Here is a 20,455-nt window from a genome sequence, read left to right as displayed (position 1 = left end):
CTTCTGCACCCCGGCTGTGACCTCTGCTATGCTCTTGCTCAATTCTAAATGACCATCTCCACCCCATAACTTGAGGCAAACCAAGGCTTGCAGAAAGGCAGTCTGCTGGCTCCCAGCCAGAGCAGTATATAATACCCCAGGCCTGGGGATGGCCAGTGAATGCAGGAAGCTGCGGGGTACAGGGTATACCATGCGCCAGAATTCTACAGCTGCTTGGCCACTTGACAGCTATGGCATAATGGCAGACTTTTCTCTTGCCTTTGTCTGTTTCATTCTCTCTTCTCCTTTCGTCTCCTACCTCTTACACTTTTCCAGTTTAATCATTTTCAGAGATTCAGCCCCTTGTCCTCTGCTCTTCTGGTGAGTGCATATGTCAGACCCTCACCATTTCTAATTGTACAGTTGGGATAAGCTTTATCCCTTCCCCTTCAAAAGATGCTTCCCAACATTACAGTAATTGTACATTGGGATTTTTTAAAAATTCTAAAGTCATATTTTGACCAACTGAGCTAACTGGCCTAGGCTAGGATTAAAATGTGTGTGTTTAAACAATAAAAGAACATAAGGTATTGAATACGAGTTGCTGAAATTTAAATGCTATGTACAGCTTATTTTCAAAATATGTGTCAGCAATTGGAAAAGGCAAGGATTGTTGTTTCATTTTTTGGTTTTTTTTTTTTCCTGGTGAAAGGCACTCCAAATTTTATGTGGCTAACTATACCTGCATGTGAATTCAGAGTGAACAAAAAAAAATGCATTTTGGATGCTTCTTTGTTTCCTTAACTGATGGTTTACTGGAAGAAATGACAAGGAGAATGGAAGTACTGGAAAATCGCCTGAGATACAGATGAATATCTAAACTTGTCTGTGTGTTTATATGCAGAATTATTCCAGGCAGAATTATGGTGAAAGCAGGTCAGAGCTATGCAGCTCCAGGTGCTAAATCTGTAACATTATCTAATCCCCAAACATTTCTGGGGTAGAGATTCAGTGTTAGATTCCATGTGGAACCAAGGGAAAAGCACACTAACTTGTAGAAATACATTTAGAAAACAACCATTCCGAATTCCCAGTAGAATTCAACCCAGTGAGAAGAAATAAGCTACCCGGCAAAAGCTATTATTTTGGAAATATATTTGTGGGCATTTTAAAAGGTATTTTTGTCATATATAGTGTACATCATTTATTTCACTACTTGTTCCTCCCTTATAGAGTGTTGCCAATGTTTCATTTGACTACAAAATAAACCATTGGTTAACTCTGTCTTTTTAACATTGGACGTTGCCTATAGAAAAATCTAAACAGTATGGTATTTTTTTTTTGTATTGGACTTTAACTTGATATATATATGTGGATATATGCAGGTCTCTTCGCTGAATCATTAGACATATGCATTGTATTATAAGTTGGGAATTTTATATTCAAATAAAATTGAGGAAAGATCTACCACTGTCCAGAGCTCTGCCTTAAAACAGTCACCACAATAAGGAATCCAAAAAAGTCTAGAAACCATCTCAGCCAGCAAATATTTTATGTCCTTGCTAAGTGAAAATCATGACAAATTTTAAAAGTGACACCAATTTAGAGTACAAGTTCATCTTGAAACATTATAGGAAAGGACAGGGCTGCTAGGGACGCCAATAGTGCATAGAGTGCTGGGCCTGGAGTCAAGAAGACTCATCTTCATAAGTTCAAATCTGGCTTTGGACACTTAATAGCTGTGTGACCCTGGGAAAGTCACTTAACTCTGTTTGCCTCTGTTTCCTCATCTGTAAAATGAACTGGAGAAGGAAATGGCAAATCACTGCAGTATTTTTGCGAAGAAAACCCCAAACGGGGTCATGAAAAGTTGGACACAACTGAAAAATGACCGAACAACAATAGGAAAGGACAAGAGATTACACCCTGTGTCACCTTATAAAACAGGGAAAGGAAGGGAAAAAACAGATTGCAGAAAGTTCTGTGTGACGCTCAGCTAACTCAGATCATCCAGAAAGCTTAAGAATATACATGTGGCTTAAGGACAACAAATAGACATTAAGTAGAACAAGTCTGTCACTATTTCTATAACAATATATTCTCATTGTGAATACTGGAACCAGCACAATTAAGCTCTTTAGAAGATGACAAAATACATACAGAAGAAATGGTTGCTGGATGTGACAATTTAATAGCACTTACATTTTAAAGAGGATTACAGATGGGATGAGGAAGTAAGGAGGAGGGCTAAGAGATATAAACTTGGAGGGAGGAGAGATCTAAGTTTGAGTCCCACCTCTAACATCTGTGGCTTGGGGCAAGTTAAATAAATGTTTATTGACTGACTTTTAACCTTTCTCAGACTGTTTCCTCATCTGTAAGATGGAGACGATGTATCACCTACTTTACATGTTGTTGTGACATTCAGGAGAGCTAATACATGTAAAATGCTTTGCAAATCTCAAAGCTATATAGACATTAGCTATCGTTATCATTACTTAATGCCAAGTACTGTGGCTATACACACAAATGGAAACAGTGGAGAAGATGATCAACAGCCTCACATGCCACAAAGTGATCGAGAAAACCCCGTGACACTCTATAGATGAGAATTACAGAACACAACCATCTCTAAAGACTCAAAATTGCAGGTGATCCTTAGGGCAACAGAAAGACTTATAATGTGGAGGTAAGGAGGCTGTAAAACATATCCAAGTAGTATAGAAGGGATCAAGGATATATCATTGGAAAAGGAGATGGGTCAGTCATATGGCAAGAATGAGAACTAAACAGCCCAACTACTATGCTGGTATCTGTGAGACTTTAAAAGAAGCAAAGGCTCTTTCCAGTTGGACAGGCCACACATGGAGGATTTATGATAGAGTGGGATGCACTGTAGTCTACGTGGATGGACAGGGTAGCTGCATCAATGAGATCACAGAGCCATAAAGACAGCAAAGTATTCAGTAAGATATATTGGCATTGTCTCCAGATGGCTCCAGTCTCAGTTGCCATAAATAAGGCTTCACTTCTAGATTTTTGTTGTAACGAGGCTCCCTCTGGTGGCTATAAAGAATACATGTTTGACAATCAGATTTAAGCCAGAGTGATGCAGTTCAGTCACCACATTTCAAAAAAAAAACATTATTAATAACAATAGCAAACCTTTATTATGCTTTGAGATTTACAAAGTGCTTACATCTTATATGATTCTCACATCAACCTTGTAACATAGGGGTGAGTATTATCTCCATTTTATGGATGAGAAAACAAGGCTGAGATTAAATTCCTTGCCTCTGACTATTCACAAAGCTAGTTATGTACTAAGGACAGGCTTTGAACCCAGTTCTTCTGACTCAATCATTCACTAAATAAACATTTATTTAGCGCTTTAGGTGACAGAGATACAGACTAAAACAAATACACGTTCTATTATATTCTATTAGAGGAGGAAGAAGGAACTTTCTACTTTCTGTAAGGAACACAATTAGAATAGGGATAGGGGCTGGATCTATGATTTTGCTGATACTAGGGAACTTCCTAGCCAAGGCCAGATCTCTATTTACTATGTGATACTATACTTAATATAAGAATCACAAATTAATTTGGCAGCAGTGATCAGGATAGGCCTCATGTAGTGTGACAGTTGAGCTGATTCTTCAAGACATCTAATTACTCTTGTCTCATGTCTAGTGAAAAAAAGAGTACATTCCAGGCACAAGGATAGCCTGTGGAAAAGCAGAGATGGGACACGGAAAGCAGTATATGGGGAATGGAGAGTAAGACAGCCTGGCTAAAGAGAGTTCGTAGATGAAGCTAATATGCAATAAATATGGACAGCAAAGCTGGGGCCAAGTTGTGAAGTGCTTTAAATGCCAAAGGGGAATTTTAATTTTATCTTAAATGCCATGAGGAGTTACTGGAGCAAGGGGGTATGTCCAGCACACTCTACTATATTATATGCCATCTGCTTTTTCTAAAAACCTCAAGAATTTCTTCCAATTGAATAAAGGAAAAATATGACCTTTTATCTTAAGGCTATTTTCACATAATTTCACTTTATTCTCACAATTGGGTGTGAAACAGGGCTGGTATTATTCTCATTTAATAGATGAAAAAAATGAGGTGAAATGGAATGATCCAAAGCTGAATAGCTAATAAATAATAGCATTTAGAAAAGTAAAGCTAGAGCTAGAGCTGAGGCCTTCTGCATCTAAGTTATACTTCAATAAACAAAAAGGGCCCCAATCAGGTCCAGAAAAGTGAAAAATTCCCTGAAAAAAAAAATCTGTTTTTATGCTTTTACTTATTCTTAAGGTTTTTTTTTTGAAGCCAGATTCATTTATTTATTTTGATGTTAAATTTTTTATCATTTTGAATTTCAAATTCTTCCTCCCTCCAGCCCTTCCACCATCCATTGAGAAGGCAAGCAACATATCAGTTATACATGCATCACCTTCATTTCCAAACACATCCTTCTGATCCCTTGTAAAAAAAGACTAAAAAGTAAGGATGGGGGTTGCGGGGCGGGAGGCAGTTTAGCAAAACTAATTTATACATCAACCCATCTCACAGTAGATGAACCAAACAACAAGCATTTATTAAACACACATCATGTGTTAGACATACAAAAACATACCAAAGTCAGACGTATTGTCCGGTCCTCAGTCTCCCAAAATTAGAATTACATTAGGGCCACGGTGCAGCTAAGGGCTCTCTGTATTAGTAACCATCATGAGCAGCAAAGTTATCTCCAAATGAAAGCTTATGTCACCTTACCCAAAGTGAGGTAACAGTGAAGCAACTCTGGAGATGACTTCCTTTCTGTTTTGTCCAACATGATGACACTTGGGGGTGCGCATGGAGGAAGAGATAGGGAGTGGGGTTTCAGGTGATAGATGCCAAGCAAGTTATCTGCCATCTCTCCTTCTAGATCTATGACTTAGGACCTTTAAACAATTAACTGGTAGAGGAGAATGAGCATGAGAAGGAAAAGATTCTTTTTTACTCAAGGTTAGGTAAAGGGGGGACATAAATGAAGATCTAGAATACTTTGAATTGAGGCCCAGCCAAAGTTTGGCTTGTCATATCATCCTCCTTTCTCATGATCCATCTCAATTCTCTCCCTTTTTCTACTTGTTCATTCCTGGCAGAGGACAGTTTAATAATGGTGGATTTTCCTAAAATACAGATCTGACTACCAATCAGTGATTCATTCCCCATTACTACCTCTTAAACGAAACAATCTGAGTTGGAGTGATCCAGAAGCCATTGTAATTCAACTCACACCTAAACAAGAACCCTTCTACAATGTGACAATTATCTAGCTTTTACTTGAAGCAAAATCAGTCTATTCCCCTTTCCAAACTTATTGCACATCATACCACTTTCACACTCTAGCCAAATTGGACTAATAGCCATTAACCCTACTCAAAATTCTATTTCCCCTCTCTGTGCATTGACACAGGTTGTCTGCCATGCCAGGAAGGTACATTCTTTCTCCATTGCTCAGAATCCTAACCTTCCTTCCAAGGTTCAGCTCAAATGCCATTTCCCATTTCTTCCCAATCCCCCCAGTTCTTATTTATTCTTACCTTCAACAAATTATCATAACACTTTGATTTCTCCTTTGCCACCTTTCCTCCTTACACTTCTATACTTACCCATAGTATCTCCCATAACTTACAGTAAGCTCTTTGAGGGCATTTTTTTTTTCAAATATCCCTGGCACTCGATTCATTTATTGAATTTAACTAGATAAAAAAAAAAAGGCACAGAAAGTTCAGTGAGTCAGTTTACAAAAGCTCTCCTCAGCAATCAATCTCTCAAAAATTTTGTTTCAATTTTAAACTTTTAATAGCTAAACTAAGATGGGGAGACCCTGCATTGCCTGAATACTTACAAAGATTGGCACACCCAAATAATCTTTTGAAGACAGGGATCAGAACAGTGCCAAATACACACTATAATAGAAATGGCAAACTATGTAGCTGTATATTGGATGGTCTGGATACCATATCACACTTTACTAATCTTATTAGCATTCTTGAGGAGTTAAATAAGCATAATTTATTTAAAAGAACCAAAATATATTCATTTGACTTTTTTTAAAAAGTCTTTCACAATGTTCCATAAGATCATTTTGAAATTTGAATCCCTAGAGAATTCAACATTTACTAAGGACCTACTATGTGCAAGGATTTAAAGGGGATAGTAGTTTTCCCAGGAAATGGGACCAGTTGAGACATTTTATACGTATGAAAGAGAAAGGATGGTCTCCCAAGTCTGCATAAGCTATTCTTTAAGCACTGAAATGCCAAACTAACTTGAATAAAATGCGGTAAAGATCCCTAGGACACCCAACCAGTTAGCCTAAGGTCCTACCAGCCTTTTGTGTAATTTACACTCCAGGCAAAAAGGACCACTCACTCTCTCCCAAATTCAACCTGCTACAAGCCTTTTCCCTCTCCCACCCTATTCCTGCTTGTCAAAATCCTAGCAATATGCTCCAAGGCTGTTTATCGTCCACCTCAGTCAGACTTTTCCTGAACCCACTGCTAAACTAAACAGAACTTTATCTACACCTCTTCTAAGGAACTTGCTACATTCTACTTTATATTACAGCTGTCTTAACTTCTCTACTAAATGGCAAACCTTAAAAACAGGGCTTTTATTTTTATCTACACACATATGTAGTAGAATCTCAAATATTTGTAAAATTTTAGGTTAAGTAGACAGAAAAACAGATGAGTTTCAAAGTGGACAAAATTAAGTTTATATATTTAGGTTAAACTAAATACTGCTTAAATGTATTGATTAAGCCAATATATCAGATCTACACCAAAGCTCATAAAGCATTTCTACATAATCACATGTGATCGTCACAATACTGTGAGCAGAGAAAATTTAAAACTTAATGGAAGTGAATACTGAAAACTAAAAAGAAATTAATTTTAAAAGAATAATACTGTGAGGCAAGTGATATTATTTTCCCCATGTTACAGATGAGTTAGCAGGCTTAGAGAGGTTAAGTAACTTGCCCAAGGTCATAATGGCTAGTTCACGTCAGAGGCAGGTTTGAATCCAGATCTCTCCTCACTCCAGCACTCTTTGTATTACTTTCTCTACCCAGAGATAAGTGGTCTGAAGACATAAGACCAAGGGTTCTTAACTTGCTCCGAACTTGGTTTTTAAAAATATACATCTCTACAACTGTATTTCAATATCATTTTTGTAGTCCTGTGTACTTTACATATTTCTAAGTCCAAAGGATGCCAAAGGGGTCCGTGATACAGAAACAGAATGCAGAGTGCTTGCATTAGACCAATGTGCTGCTGCACACCAAGAACAAAAACATAAAAAAAACACCCATTAATCTTGCATCCTTGTACAAAACCATGTTAACATTTGCAATACTATGGGCAGTTTTTAAAGCTCTGACCAAAATGGAAAGATATATATGAACTTGGGCAGAAGGCGGAAAAAAGGACTGAAAAACACAAATACAGTAACAAATGAAAACAAGACCAGCATTGCCATTATGAAGTGATTAAATGAAACCACCAGTATTAGCGACAGTCAACCTCCCTCCCCCTGTAAAATGAAGGACTGAGGGGTGATTATGATAAATCAATTTAAGTTCTGGGTTTTTCTAAGAGATAAAGGAGCAAATAAATTTGAAACATTCAACATGTTTTTATATTAAACATTGCAGGAATGGAGAAAAAAACCATATTCTCTATCCCCAAGATTTTAATTTAATTAAGTGGTTGGACTGAAGGAGGGAGACTAGCAGAGAAGGAAACATAAATTAACTAAAAAGAATAGTCTGAAAAGATGGCAATGAAATATCAAGAGGGTATGGAACAATTTGCTCACCAAACCCCAATATAACAGAATTAAGGACTGCTCTAACCCTTTGAAGAAATAAATTTCAAACAACCCACAAATATAAGCAACTTCAAAAAGTTTCAGTAAATTCATGGAGACGAATGCACAGACCTTTCTGTGGTCACCTGTAGGTTGGTAGATTCCATATTCTTTGAAAAGCATGCAGCTAGAACATATTGTCACAATAAGCATTCATCACTAATCACCAATTTGACACTTTCTTGTTATTTACTTGTTTCACAATGTATCTTACCTAAGTCATAAGCACCTGAAAAACAGGGACCAAGCCCTCCTGGACTACCTAGCACAACAAATACAGAAAATATTCATATTAAATGAAAAATTATATGAAACTTTTATATTTGATTAGAGATTGAATATATTTCTTGAAGGCAGAACTGCAGTCTTTTCTCTTGTATCCTCCTAGCAAAATATGTGCTATATAAGTGCTTGATAGGTCAGCAAGCTTTTATAAAGGACTCTCTATGTGTCAGGCAAGGTTAAGTGCTGGGGACCCAAAAACAACTGTCTGCACTGTCAAATTTACATTCAAATTATCCAATCATCTAATCAATCAATGAACATTTACTAATTATCTATGTGCCAGGCACTGTGAATACAAAAAAAAAGCAAGACAGACACTGCCCTATGCCCAGTTATACAACTGTGTATACCCTCTGACCCAGCAATACCACTAATAGGTTCATTTCCCACAGTGGTCAGGTAAAAAAGGAAAATAACCTATGTTCTAAAACATTTGAAGCAGGTCTCTTTGATGGCAAAGAAAAGTGGTGGCAAATGACCATGATGGAATACTACTGTGCTGTAGGAAGTGAAAAGCAGATTGATTTTAGAAAAGACTTGCATGAAATAATTTAGGGCAAAAATGAGCAGAACCAAGAGAACATTTATTATATATAACAGCAATATTGTTTGAAGAACAACTGAATGACCAAGTTATTCTGGGTATTATACTCCAATCAACCATAAAGGACCTATGAAAGATGCTATCTCCAAAGAATTGATAAAGTATGCCCAGTATAGTTTTACACGTGTGCATATGTATGTTAAAAGGTGGCCTCTAGCGTGGCATGGGTAGACAGTTCAAAACTTAAAATGGTACAAAAAAATAAATTTAAAGAGATAGTCCCTACCCTTAAGGAGCTAACAACCCACTGGCTATATACAAGATAAATAGGAAATATTTAACTGAGGAAAGACACAGGAATTAAGGGAAAGGTTTCCTGTAAAAAAATTTAGTTTGGACTTAAAGGACGCTATAAGTTAATAACACATTTATATAGCTACGTGCCAGACACTAAACTAAGCATTTTACAATTATCTTTTGATCTTTACAACAACCCTAGGAGGTAAATGCTGTTATCCCCACTTTGCAAATTAGAAAACTGAGGCAAACAGAAGTGACTTGCCTAGGATCATGCAGCTATTAACTGCCTGAGGCCAGATTTGAACTCATTTATTCCTGACTCCAGACCCAGGCTCTGTTCACTTAGCCACTTAGAAGCCAGAAAAGTCAGTAGGGAGAAACTGAAAAGGGAGGACATTCCAGGCATAGGGGACAACCAGAGAATGCCCACAACTTGACATGCAGTGTCTTATTCATGGAACAGCCAGGAGCTCAGTGTCACTGGATCAAAGAAATGTAACGGGGAGTAAGGTGTAAGAAACGTAGGACAGGACACTATGAAAGGCTTTGAATACCAAACAGACCATTTTATATTTGATCCTAGGAGCAATAGGAAACCACTGGAGTTTATTAAGGAGGTGGGGGTGGAGGTGTTTTACATGATCAGCCCTGCTCTTTAGGAAAATCACTTTAGTGGGTGGAGGATGGACTGTAGTGGGGAAGACTTGAGGGCCTGCATTAGAGTGGTGGCAGTGTCAGGGAGAAGGGAGTATATGTTTGAGAAATATTGCAACGGTAAAATTTGAGGCCTTAGCAACAGGTTGGATATTGCAGGAGGTAAGGGGTAAGAGATAGTGATGGTGCTGCCCTCCACAGCAATAGGGAAGGTAGGAGGGGTAACTATGTACATACAAATATATTCATTATAAAATAGATGAAAATCTCAAGGGGAAGGGTGGTAAAGTCTCCTGCAGGTAACTTTTTAAACTGAGTCTTAAAAGAAACACGGAAACTAGGAGTTAAGAGGTGAGGAACAGCATCATTCTACAGAGTTTTTGCTAGTACAAACTGCACTGCAGATATGAATTTGTCCATTAACTGTTTCTCCCTGCTTCTCCTCCTATTGTTGTCCTCTGTAAACTAAAGTTTAATACTACTGAACACTGTGAAGTTAAAATGACCAATCTTGGACCCCCAAAAGCTATAAAATGCTACTCCTCCCATTTTGGCAGAAGTGGAGGGGCTCTGAGCTTGGAGCACTACATAAAATTTCAGTTATAAAATTTAGTTTTGTCAAAAAATTGGCTATTAGCACCCAGCCCCCCAAAAAGTATCACATAGGTGTTATTCTTTTTTGTACATTAGAACTTCAACCTGAGTGAACCTTGACTAAACTGGGACAAAAGTCAGGGATACAGATTTTAAACACTTTTCCTGCTCATTAAAAGCAATGGTGAATTTTGTTGAAGATTAAATTTTGGTTACAAGAAGTTTCAGGGGTTTGTATATGTAGCATAGACTCCTCCCCTACTTTAAGACATCTATTTACTGACAAAGACTAGTATGGAAGAAAGAATGCTATAAAAAGATAATAAAGACTGTGAACAGGAATGAAAAGACAGAGCAAATGGATTCCCATTTCAACAAGGGAAAATAAACAGCGATGCATACAACTTTTTTAAAACAAGTTTTGACCCGTTTATTAAAGTATATTTTTGTACAGTTTACTTCTCACTGGTCTGTTCTGGCATGCTTCTAATGATATCAGAATCACCTAGAAAATTTAAAAAACAAAGTAATGTTACAATTTACATGAACGACAACTAATGAAAATTAAACTTAGTATCTACTGGCAGTCAAAAGCAAACAAATTCTCTTAAATTGTTCTCCTTGAAAATGACAACAATTTTTTAAACTGCTGTGTAAATTTTTACCAACTATTATGGCGTGCCCATCTTCCCTTTTAAGAGAACATAGTTATCACCTCCCCAAGAGCAAGCTTCATTTCTCTCAGAGTTGAAAAAAAGACCACTAAAAAGCTAATATCCCAACTTCTATTCACAGAAGCCAACAGTCAAACCAAAAACAAATACATCTTACCTTTAGTTTGTTACCAGCATTTATAAAACCAAAACTAGGGAAGAGAACTAGTTCTGGAGGCACAATGCATGGTCTTAATTTAGCGAATGTCTAGCCTGACCAGATCACAATAATATCAGGCCAGCGAGAATATTCGCAATACACTGAACAAAACTCCACTGATCATTAGGTTGCCTATGCTGTCAATTTTATCCTGGAGCAAATGATTTCCTTACCTTTCAAAGGCATCAGTGATACTTACAATTCCCCCTCCTAACTACCAATTCCTTAAAACTATATCCTATATAAAAGCTAAAGTCTCTTGGAAGAGCCCTATTGTTCTAAAATTAAGTACAAAAACTTCAGCGGCCTAGAATTTTTGTATTTACCAATCCCTTCCCACATGCCATTAAAATTAATTTTCCCTTTTCAGACACAGCAACTGCCTGCTTAGGCAAGTGGCTATTCTTTAGGTGACTTGTCACATAAAATGAGTTTTTAAAGGTGTGTAGAGTTTGTTTTTAAACATCTACAACCCTAATTCATAGTAACTGAGGTTTAACATGATGCTTGTTGATTAAATGTCCATGTGTTGGCGTTATCAAGTTCTTAGACATTATCACAAAGTATAGAAAAAGGATACTATGTAGTGCACATGTATATCTAAGCTGGACTCCTTAAATAAACATACCTGGATCAATGATAGCCAGTGTACATACTCTGTAGTACTTCCCACATGCTGTACCCAATTCAATGTTATTGCCACTGTAGTGATGTACGCCGGTTTTGGCCAACATAGCGTAATATTCAATCTCTGATTTCCTAAAGATAAATAAAATTAATGACATATTAGCCCATTTAAGTAAACGAAGCTTTGCCACTGCCTTCCGAATAAAGGCCAAACTAAAACTATCATATTTCAACTTACCTTTTCCAAAGTTACCCCTCATACTCCTTCCTCTGCACCCTCATACACACTATAATCCAGTAAAATCAAACTTAATGATGGCCCTACATTTACCTGCCGGTTCCTTCTCTTATACCATTCCCTAACTAGAAATTAGTTTTTTTCTGCTAACCTTTCAAGGTCACAACCCACAGACTTCCCTGGTTCCTTTGAAAATTGTCTCCTCCTTTCAACATCCCCATGGCATCCTTTATTTGTGCAAGGGATTTCCCCACTTCCTCCCAGAAAGGCCTGTGCATCATTTATTCTTTGCCCTCAGCATATCAAGTTTTATGCATGCAGCAATTAACGTTTGTGGGAAAGAGTAAAAATTCAATAATCTTACTGCTTCTTTTGATTTTTTGAGTTAAAAAGAATTAAATTTCAATATTAATCCTAACTAAAACAAATAGCACTTTCAGTTAGTCTATTAACATCTCAATGACCCCGCTAAATTTTGCTGGGTTCAGTACAAGATGGGCTACATTATTCAAATTAGAGTACTATGTATCAGTCGATGGACATTTTTTAAGTTCCTATTACGTGCAAGGCATTATGCTAAGGGGGCATCAAGGTGGCATTGTGGATGGAGTGCCAGGCCTAGGGTCAGGAAGACTCATCTTTCTGAGTTCAAAGTCAGCCTCAGACACCTATTGTGTGGCCCTGAGCAAGTCACTTAACCCTGTTCGCCTCAGTATCCTCATCTGTAAAATGAACTGGAGAAGGAAATAGCAAACCACTCCAGTATCTTCACCAAGAAAACCCCAAATGGGGTCATGAAGAATCGAATATGACTAAATTGACTACCACAACTTTGGCTAAGAGCTGAGGAGACAGAAAGACAAGAAAATTACTGCTCTCAACCTAAGTCAATATGCAAGTAACTGTACAAAGATATATACAAAATAAACTGGAAATAATAGGAAGTGGAATTTCAGCTGGAACTTGAAGGAAGTCAGGGAAGCCAGAAGGTACAGATGAGAATGGAAAGAATGTTAAGAAGTAATTTATGGGTGTTTCTTATGTGCCAAACATGGAAAGGGATACAAAAAGGACTAAAACAGGCTAAGGCTTAGCACAACGCCAGACACATTAGATACTTAATGTTTATCGTTCAGCTGTTTTCAAAGAAGTTACAATCTACACAACGATGACACAGTATATACACAAAAGCATATGCTTAGTAGCACAAGCCATTATAAGGGATAAATGAATGGTATAGGCAAAAAGTGCTAGTTTGCCTGAGGAAGTAAAGCTACCACTTTGTATGAGAGTAGTCAAAGGAGGTTCCATAGAAGTAGTTTTTGAAGGGACCTTAAAGGATAACAGCCAGCCAACTGGGAAGGGACAAAACTCCTGGTCATGCTAATTTAATTTGCACACAAAGGCCAGTGGTGAAAAGAGAAATACTATGGGCATGTAAAAATTAAGTGGAAAAAAAATTTTTTTTAAAGTTTCTTTAGTCTTAAATTCCCAGAAAATGTTTTGAGAAATGCTGTCCATGGCTAAGCAGTTTTCTAGGACCAGTTAAATTTCTGCAGACCTCAAGATTTAAATTGAGCAATATTGCTCTAGCACAGGTGTCAAATACCCTGCTTTAACCAGCTTAAAATATAACAGAAATATTTAACAAAATAAACAAATAATACAATAAAACAGATGTCAACATGAAATGGTTCTGCACTGTTCAGTGGCCTCCATTTTTTATGTTTAACACCACTGCTTTTTAGTTCACTTTACCCCCTCTAAACCTCAGAAATCATGTGAGGCAGTTAGGTGGCATAGTAGGTAGAGCAATGGACTTAGAAACCAGAAGACCAGCAGTTCAAATTCTGCCTCAGACGCTTACCTTATCATTTAACCTCTATATGCCTCATTTTATCTTTAAAGGAGGATAACAGCAGCTAGCCCCTAGTTTTGTGATGAGGATAAAATGATGTAATATTTGTAACTCCCTCATTTTACAGACAAAAAAACTAAACTCATTCCACCATTAAGTGCCTAAAATACAAAGCAAAGAGGATCCCTTACAGCTCCAATATTACAAGTCTTTAAAAGGATTAAAAATGGATTGATAGTCCAGAGAGCCAATGGCATAGTCTTTGTATACCAGTTTCCAACCTACAAAATAGAAACATATCAACCTGCTACATACCCTAGTAAAACGGTTTTTAAAGCGAACAGTCTAAAGAGTTCCTTCCAGCTTCCAAAATGCCATGACTCTAACTACTAAGTAGCTTAAAATCACCTCACAGCAATCTGCAAATTAATCTGGCTTATGTTGTCAGATCCTAATTTTAATAAACACAATTTCTTAGGTCTCAAGTTTTTTCCCCCTCAAAACAACCCTCTAAGGTAGGCTTTACGTACACATTTTACATACACATGGCAACTGAGGCTCAGATAGTTTAAATTTCTGGTCACATGGACAGTATGCTTCAAGGGCAGGATACGAAACCAGGTTTTCACAAGCTGTTTTTCAAATAGTCCGATATTTACCTGAAACTCTGCAAAACCTTTTCCATACCTCATCTCATCTGATTCTCATAAACCAGTGAGGAAGGTGATGATCCCTGTTTTACAGCCGGGTAAACGAAGGCACAGAGAGATTCTGACTAGCCCAGGATCCCACAGCTATTAAGTGTGTTTGAAGTTAGACTTGAGTCTGGGTCTCCGTGACTCTCAAATACAAGCTGGCTTCTATCCACTTGCCCAGACACCCTCCTGCCCTCTCCCTCCCCCTCCTCTTTCCCCCCCCAAGAAAAGATAGCGCTCTCGAGAAGCCATCCCCCGGAAGACTCTGCGGGGGTGCCCCAGAGCACACAGCCAGCCACAAGGACCACTTACCTCAAGGCTGGGCAGTTGTTGGCTAAGATGACCAACTTGGCTTTGCCTTGTCGGATCATTTTCAGGGTCTGTTTGTAGCCCAGCACGTATTTGCCGCTTTTCATGACCAGCTGGAGCCTCGAGTTGATGGACTCCAGCGACTTTTTCTGCAGGAGACATTTCAGACTGTTTTAAGTCCGGGGCTCCACGCAGCCAGTGCACCCCCACCCCAAACCAGCGGCCGGCCTGGAAGGTCCTGGGCCCAGGGTTGAAGCCTCCCAGCCCGGACTTTCCACATCCGGACCCGCCCTTCGCTCTTCTAGACCCTGGAAATCTCGCCTGCGAGGATGTAGGCAGAGTGGGGATGTTGATGGGGTAATTTCACCCCTTCTGATCCCGCCCGCCCGCCAGTCCGCGGGTCCCCGGCTGCGGCTCCAGAAACCCGGCTCGCTCCACGTGTGGAGGCCGCCGGCGGCTCGGGCCCGCCCCACTCACCGTCTTCTTTGCGGCCACCATCTTCCTGCCTGCGGTGCGGGAGGACCCTCAGCCTGGAGCACGGAGAGACAAGGAGGGATACTTAGCACCAGAAACCCCCTCACCCGCGACCCCGCGAGACCCCCAGGGCCACGCCATCCCCGTGCCCACAGAGGCCCACTCACCAGAGACCTGCCGCCAAGATGGCCGGGAAGCGAGAAAGGAAGGAGCTCCCACAATGCAGCGCTCTTCAGGGGCGGGACCGGAAGCGGAAGAGCGTGTGAGCCGAGCTGGGGCCGAGGGGAAGTAGGTAGTAGCAGTTGCTAATGGCGGCGGTTGTGTGTTTGGGAGAAGCTGTCGCTTTGACTTCTTCCTCCGAGGCTGAGCCCGCGAATAGGAAATGTGTTCGCAGCGGCGAGGATCGGAGAGGGGCCTGACTCTCGGGAAAGGTCCTCCCAGGAGATCTAGGCCAAGCCCCTCTTTTTGTAGGTGAGGGAAGGACCAAGAGCTGAACTTGGAAGAGGCGGGTTCGAATCTTGGGATTCCTTGGGTCTGTTTCTAAATTTTCTGCAAAATGAAGGGGGTTGGGTCTTTTTTTTTATTTAGCATTCTGTTTTCCCCTAGTTACATGTAAAAACAATTTCTATCATTCATTTTTAAAACTGAGTTCCAAATTCTCTCCGTCCCTCCCCACCCCACTTGAGAAGGCAAGCAATTCGGTGTAGGTTGTACATATGTAGTCATGGAAAACACTTCCATAACAGGGTTGGACCTCTTTAAAAAAAAAATCGCAGTTGGCATTTATATCGCGCATTAAGGCGTTTAATTTGAAGATGGTCTTCCTGACTTAAGGCCCAGGGCTTTAGACCTCACCTAGCTGTATTCCATCCAACATAATTGTTTTTCTTTGTAATCCTGTTTATTCTGAGGAACCTACAGACCTTTCGCCAGGCTGACAAAAGTGACAAAAAAAAAAAAGGCAGCTCAGGATACATAGTATCACAAAGGAAGGCGATTACGTTGAAATGCACAGGTTTGGTTTGTTTTATAATTCACGCACCCCAGATGAGGAACCCTAGAACTCGATTGAGGTCCCTTCCAGCTTTAAATCTTTCCCAAGAAAGGGATCTGGGAAGGGAAGCGGCCAATGGGTGGCAAAGCCTGACTCCCCCCAAGAAGGAAGTGCCTCTTTAGGGGAGGAGGAGGGGTAAACGTAGCCGCCCGCTTTCCTTGGGAGCAGCAGCTGGTGAACATTGTGCCTTCTGCCCCGACTCCTCTTCTCTTCCCTGTACTCCTTCACTTGGGGATCTTATCAGCTCCCATGGATTTAATTACCATGTTTGTGCTGATGTTTCTCACATCTGCCTGTCCTGCCCCGATGTCTCTGCTGATGTCCAATCTCCTATCTCCAACTTCCTTTCAGACATCTGTAGTTGCAAGTCCAGTGGACATCTTAAACTCAACATATCCGAAACAGAACTCCTTACGTTTCCTCATTAAGTCTCCATCCCTATTACTGTAGAGGGCAACACCATCTTCCCAGACCCTCAGGCTCACAACGCAAGAGTCATCCTGGATTTCTTGTCTCATCCCCCACCCTCCACCCCCATCCAAGCTATTGCTAAGGACTATTGATTTCACCTTTGCAACATCTCTCTAGCCGGCTTCTCTCCTCTGACACTGCCAGCACTCTAGTAAGGCCCTTATCACTTCACACCTGGATTACTACCATAGACCGGTCTTCCTGCCTCAAGTGTCTCCTCACTCCAATCCGTTCTCCATTCAACCACTAAAGTTTGGTGTTTTTTTTTTCCTCTAAAGGACTGGTCTGGTTATGTCCCACCCTACCTGATAAACTTCTGTGGCTTTCTATTGCCTCTGGGAGCAAATACAAAATGCTCTGTTTGGTATTCAAAGCCCTTCTTAACCTAATCCCCTTATACCTTTCTTACACCTCAACATATACTCTTCTGTCCTCTTCCCAGTGACATTGGCCTCCTGGCTGTTCCATGAACAAGACACTTCATCTCTTTATTGTGGGCACTGTCTCTGGCTGACCCCCCTATGCCTGGAATGTTCTCCCTCCACTCCAAGTACTGAACTCCCTGGCTTCCTTTAAGTTCCAGCCAAAAATCCCTTCTTCTACAGGAAGGATTCCTCAACCCCTCAATTCCAGTGCCTTCCCTCATGATTACTTCCTATTCTGTATATAGCTTACTTTGTCGTCTCCCCTATTAGATTATAAGCTCCATGAGGGCAGGGACTTTCTTTTGCTTCTTTTTGTATCCCAGTACTTAGTATAGTGCTTGGCACATAATAAGTGCATAATAAATGTTTATTGAATCTTCTGTTTGCACTCCTAGCTACTGCTATTGCTATACTTAGCTTGGAGAATGGGGGGGGGGGGTGTCTGACATATGGATGAAGGCAACACTGGGGGCTGATATACTCCCTGTGACAGTATGAGAGAAAGTCTTCACTGTTCCCTACCAAAGTTCTCAATGTGGATAATGGATCTTATCTGCCTTCTTTCACAGCATCAGGTTCTTTGTTAAGATGAACTTTATAATAATAGTTCTCAGTCTCAGATGCTGTAGACAGCTCTCTAAGACCGCAAGTTTCAAAGAAAGTGCCAGCCTACACAGAAGGAGTTTCTCCATAGATCCAGACTAAAAGAAAAAAAATTGCCGAAACGCCTCACATTTTGTCTTGCATGGTAGTTAATAGTTTATACTTTGTCACCTTTATGAGAATGAAAATTTGAATACCTCACAGCACCCAGCACAATTTATTGCAAGTGGTAGAAATTAAATAAATGTTTATGTAATGGATGAATGAATGAATTTCAGTTAATTTTGCCACAAACTAAAAGTTACATCACTGTTCTTTAAGAGTCTTAGTTTAATAAAAGTTGATACATACAGTAAGTGAATTCAGATAGTTCCACAATTCCCATAATCCTGTTTACCAGAAGAAAGGGTTGGGTGATAGAATTTGAACAAATGCTATCGTCTTGCCAATTAGAATGTTCACTTGAGAAATAATCTTAGAACAAATTCTAGTTATCAGAATTGTATCTGGTCCATGGGGTCACAAAAAGTCATACATGACTGAACAACAAATCTGTCAAAGTATAGCAGGGTCCTGTACTATGTATGGCAAACTAATGCCCAGACCTGTGAGTTGATGCCCAAGAAGCATGTGATAATAGCTCGCATTTATTTAGCACTTTGAAGTTTATATTGTGTTTGCTTTACAGTGCTATGAGATGGTCTTGAGAGCTGCCCAGGAACTAGAATCCTGCTTTGGCCCAGGTGGCACAAGTTTCACACAGTGCTCTTTTTAACTACAACATCATGTAGAAAAAGCACTTCGAAGTCAGAAAACTGGGGTTTGATTTGTAGCTTTGCCATTCAGTTGGGCAACACACTTCATACCTCAGTTTCCTTATCTGTAAAGTGGAGATAATAATGCTTGGGCTACCAAATTGAAGGGTTATTATGAAGAATGTGGTTTGTATACTAAAAGCACTATTTAAATGAAAGGGTTTTTTTTTATTAGCAGGACAGTGCAAGTAAAATGTTTCATAAAAGTAAACCTTCCCTAAGATGTCTTTAAGAAGAATAATTCTTAGGCAGCTTGGTGTGTAGCAGGTAGTGAGCAGGCCTCAGAATCCAAACTAGCTGGATATTGAGTGACTCTGGGCAAGTTACTTAATTTCTCTGTGTTTCTACACAAATACGAAACAAAAAACAATTGCTGATCTGCATTTGTAGAAGAAATACTGGAACTCCCCACACTGATTAAAATCATAGGTCTAGACTCAGAAAGGTACTTTCCATAAGAAACAATGCAGCATATGTGTTTTCCCAGTTACTAAAATGAGGCAGTTGTTAACAAGTACAAATTTTGCCTCCCTGTGAGCATTTTTATATGCTGCTTTTGCAAGCAATAGGAAAAAGCGCCCTCTTGTGAAGAAAAAGAATATCGAAAGGTTTCTAACCTCTAATACAGCACAGGAAAAGATTATGATAGTTGTAGGTGTATATGTCATTTTGAAATGCTGCACATTTTCTAATTTGTTCTTATGGAATTCTGATTTCCAGCATGAGACAGAGTAAAGCACAACACTTGTTGGTATTAGTTAATTTTCATCCTGCCCAAAAAATGCATTGGCACATTATAGAGCACCACACTAATTGAATCTAGAGATTGCTACTGTGTTGTATAATAGAGATGTGTAATTGAAAAAAATATTATCAGGTATTTACTATGCAGATACCACTGTGCTAAGCACGAGGGATAAAGAATTAAAAAAAAAGCTACCTGCCTTCAAATATCTGCTAAGGATTATTCTGTAATTCCTGAACTTATTCCTATGAGATCATCAGGAAAATAAAGTTTTTATATTCTAAAAAAAGACCCTATTACCTGGATCACACTCTGCAAGTACAATTTTAAGAGTCTTGTTGTACTAATTAAATACACTAAAGTCTCAGGCCTTATTAATTAAAAATACGTAATAATTTGAAAAGAAGTTAAGCCACAATTTATTTTTATGCTATGAAGACCATTATAGGAAATATTTAGCTTTACAATCTAAATGTGAAATAGAGGCCGATAAAAATGCCCATATATGAAAAACTTAAATCCTCTATCATCTTGATTGATAGTAACAATAGACTAACACATAGACTAATCAAAGTTTTATTGAATTTAGTTACTCCTTAGGGAACATCCTCACAGTGTCCAGATACTAATGAATCATCACATAATGAGTTTTTACTATATATAAATAAGTACAAATTCATGCAGTGCCAAGCACATACATAACTATGGAGGGGAGATGGATGCCTGGAACTGTATGTTAATTATAGAGAGTTTCTTGGACTGGCTAATTTTGAGCATGGAATGACAGAAATAGAGAAAAGGCATTACTCCACTCTGGAATCCTTACTGTGTCTTTAGCTCTCATATTCAACTCCGGATGAGCATCTTCTATTCCATGAAAATTCTTTGCCTAGTTTAGAGGAGTCCCAAGGTCGCACTTCAGGACATGCTGTCCCATAATACTTTACAGAGATCCAGTGCCTTTTCTTGCTAACAGTCTATGA

At 39.2% G+C, this 20,455-nt stretch overlaps 2 protein-coding genes and 1 non-coding gene across 3 annotated transcripts in view; 1 reads left to right on the top strand and 2 right to left on the bottom strand.

Annotated features, from left to right (window-relative positions):
- MATN2 (matrilin 2) overlaps positions 1 to 1,446 on the top strand; it is a 199,912-nt gene extending 198,466 nt beyond the window's left edge. The window contains exon 19 of the mRNA XM_036742359.1: positions 796 to 1,446. Coding sequence (XP_036598254.1) covers positions 796 to 851 — 56 coding nt within the window. The 3' untranslated portion in view covers positions 852 to 1,446. The remainder of the gene's footprint in view (positions 1 to 795) is intronic.
- A 9,244-nt stretch (positions 1,447 to 10,690) lies between these two features.
- Positions 10,691 to 15,573, bottom strand: RPL30 (ribosomal protein L30). The gene is made up of 5 exons (XM_036736736.1): positions 15,527 to 15,573; positions 15,363 to 15,415; positions 14,889 to 15,034; positions 11,787 to 11,917; positions 10,691 to 10,790 (listed from the first exon to the last, which is right to left on the bottom strand). The coding sequence occupies exons 2-5, from the start codon at positions 15,381 to 15,383 to the stop codon at positions 10,741 to 10,743; spliced, it is 348 nt and encodes a 115-aa protein (XP_036592631.1). The 5' UTR covers positions 15,384 to 15,415; positions 15,527 to 15,573; the 3' UTR covers positions 10,691 to 10,740.
- On the bottom strand, positions 11,122 to 11,255 carry LOC118835076. The gene has a single exon (XR_005009427.1). It is a non-coding gene; the product is annotated as a small nucleolar RNA SNORA72 (small nucleolar RNA).
- Positions 15,574 to 20,455: the final 4,882 nt, after the last annotated feature.

Source organism: Trichosurus vulpecula, chromosome 1 (genome assembly GCF_011100635.1).
Source record: "Trichosurus vulpecula isolate mTriVul1 chromosome 1, mTriVul1.pri, whole genome shotgun sequence".
NCBI lineage: Eukaryota > Metazoa > Chordata > Mammalia > Diprotodontia > Phalangeridae > Trichosurus > Trichosurus vulpecula.
The sequence above is the reverse complement of the archived record's forward strand: the minus strand, read 5'-3'. Positions and strand labels throughout refer to the sequence as shown.

Bases quoted from the DNA above. Each gene is read 5' to 3' on its own strand.
- RPL30 (XM_036736736.1), bottom strand. From the start codon at position 15,383: ATGGTGGCCGCAAAGAAGACG. The intron at 11,918-14,888 runs GTAAGTGGTCCT...ATTTATCTTTAG, and splicing joins AACAACTGCCCAGCCTTGAG to GAAATCAGAGATTGAATATT. The intron at 10,791-11,786 runs GTATGTTTATTT...TAAATTTTCTAG, and splicing joins ACTGGCTATCATTGATCCAG to GTGATTCTGATATCATTAGA.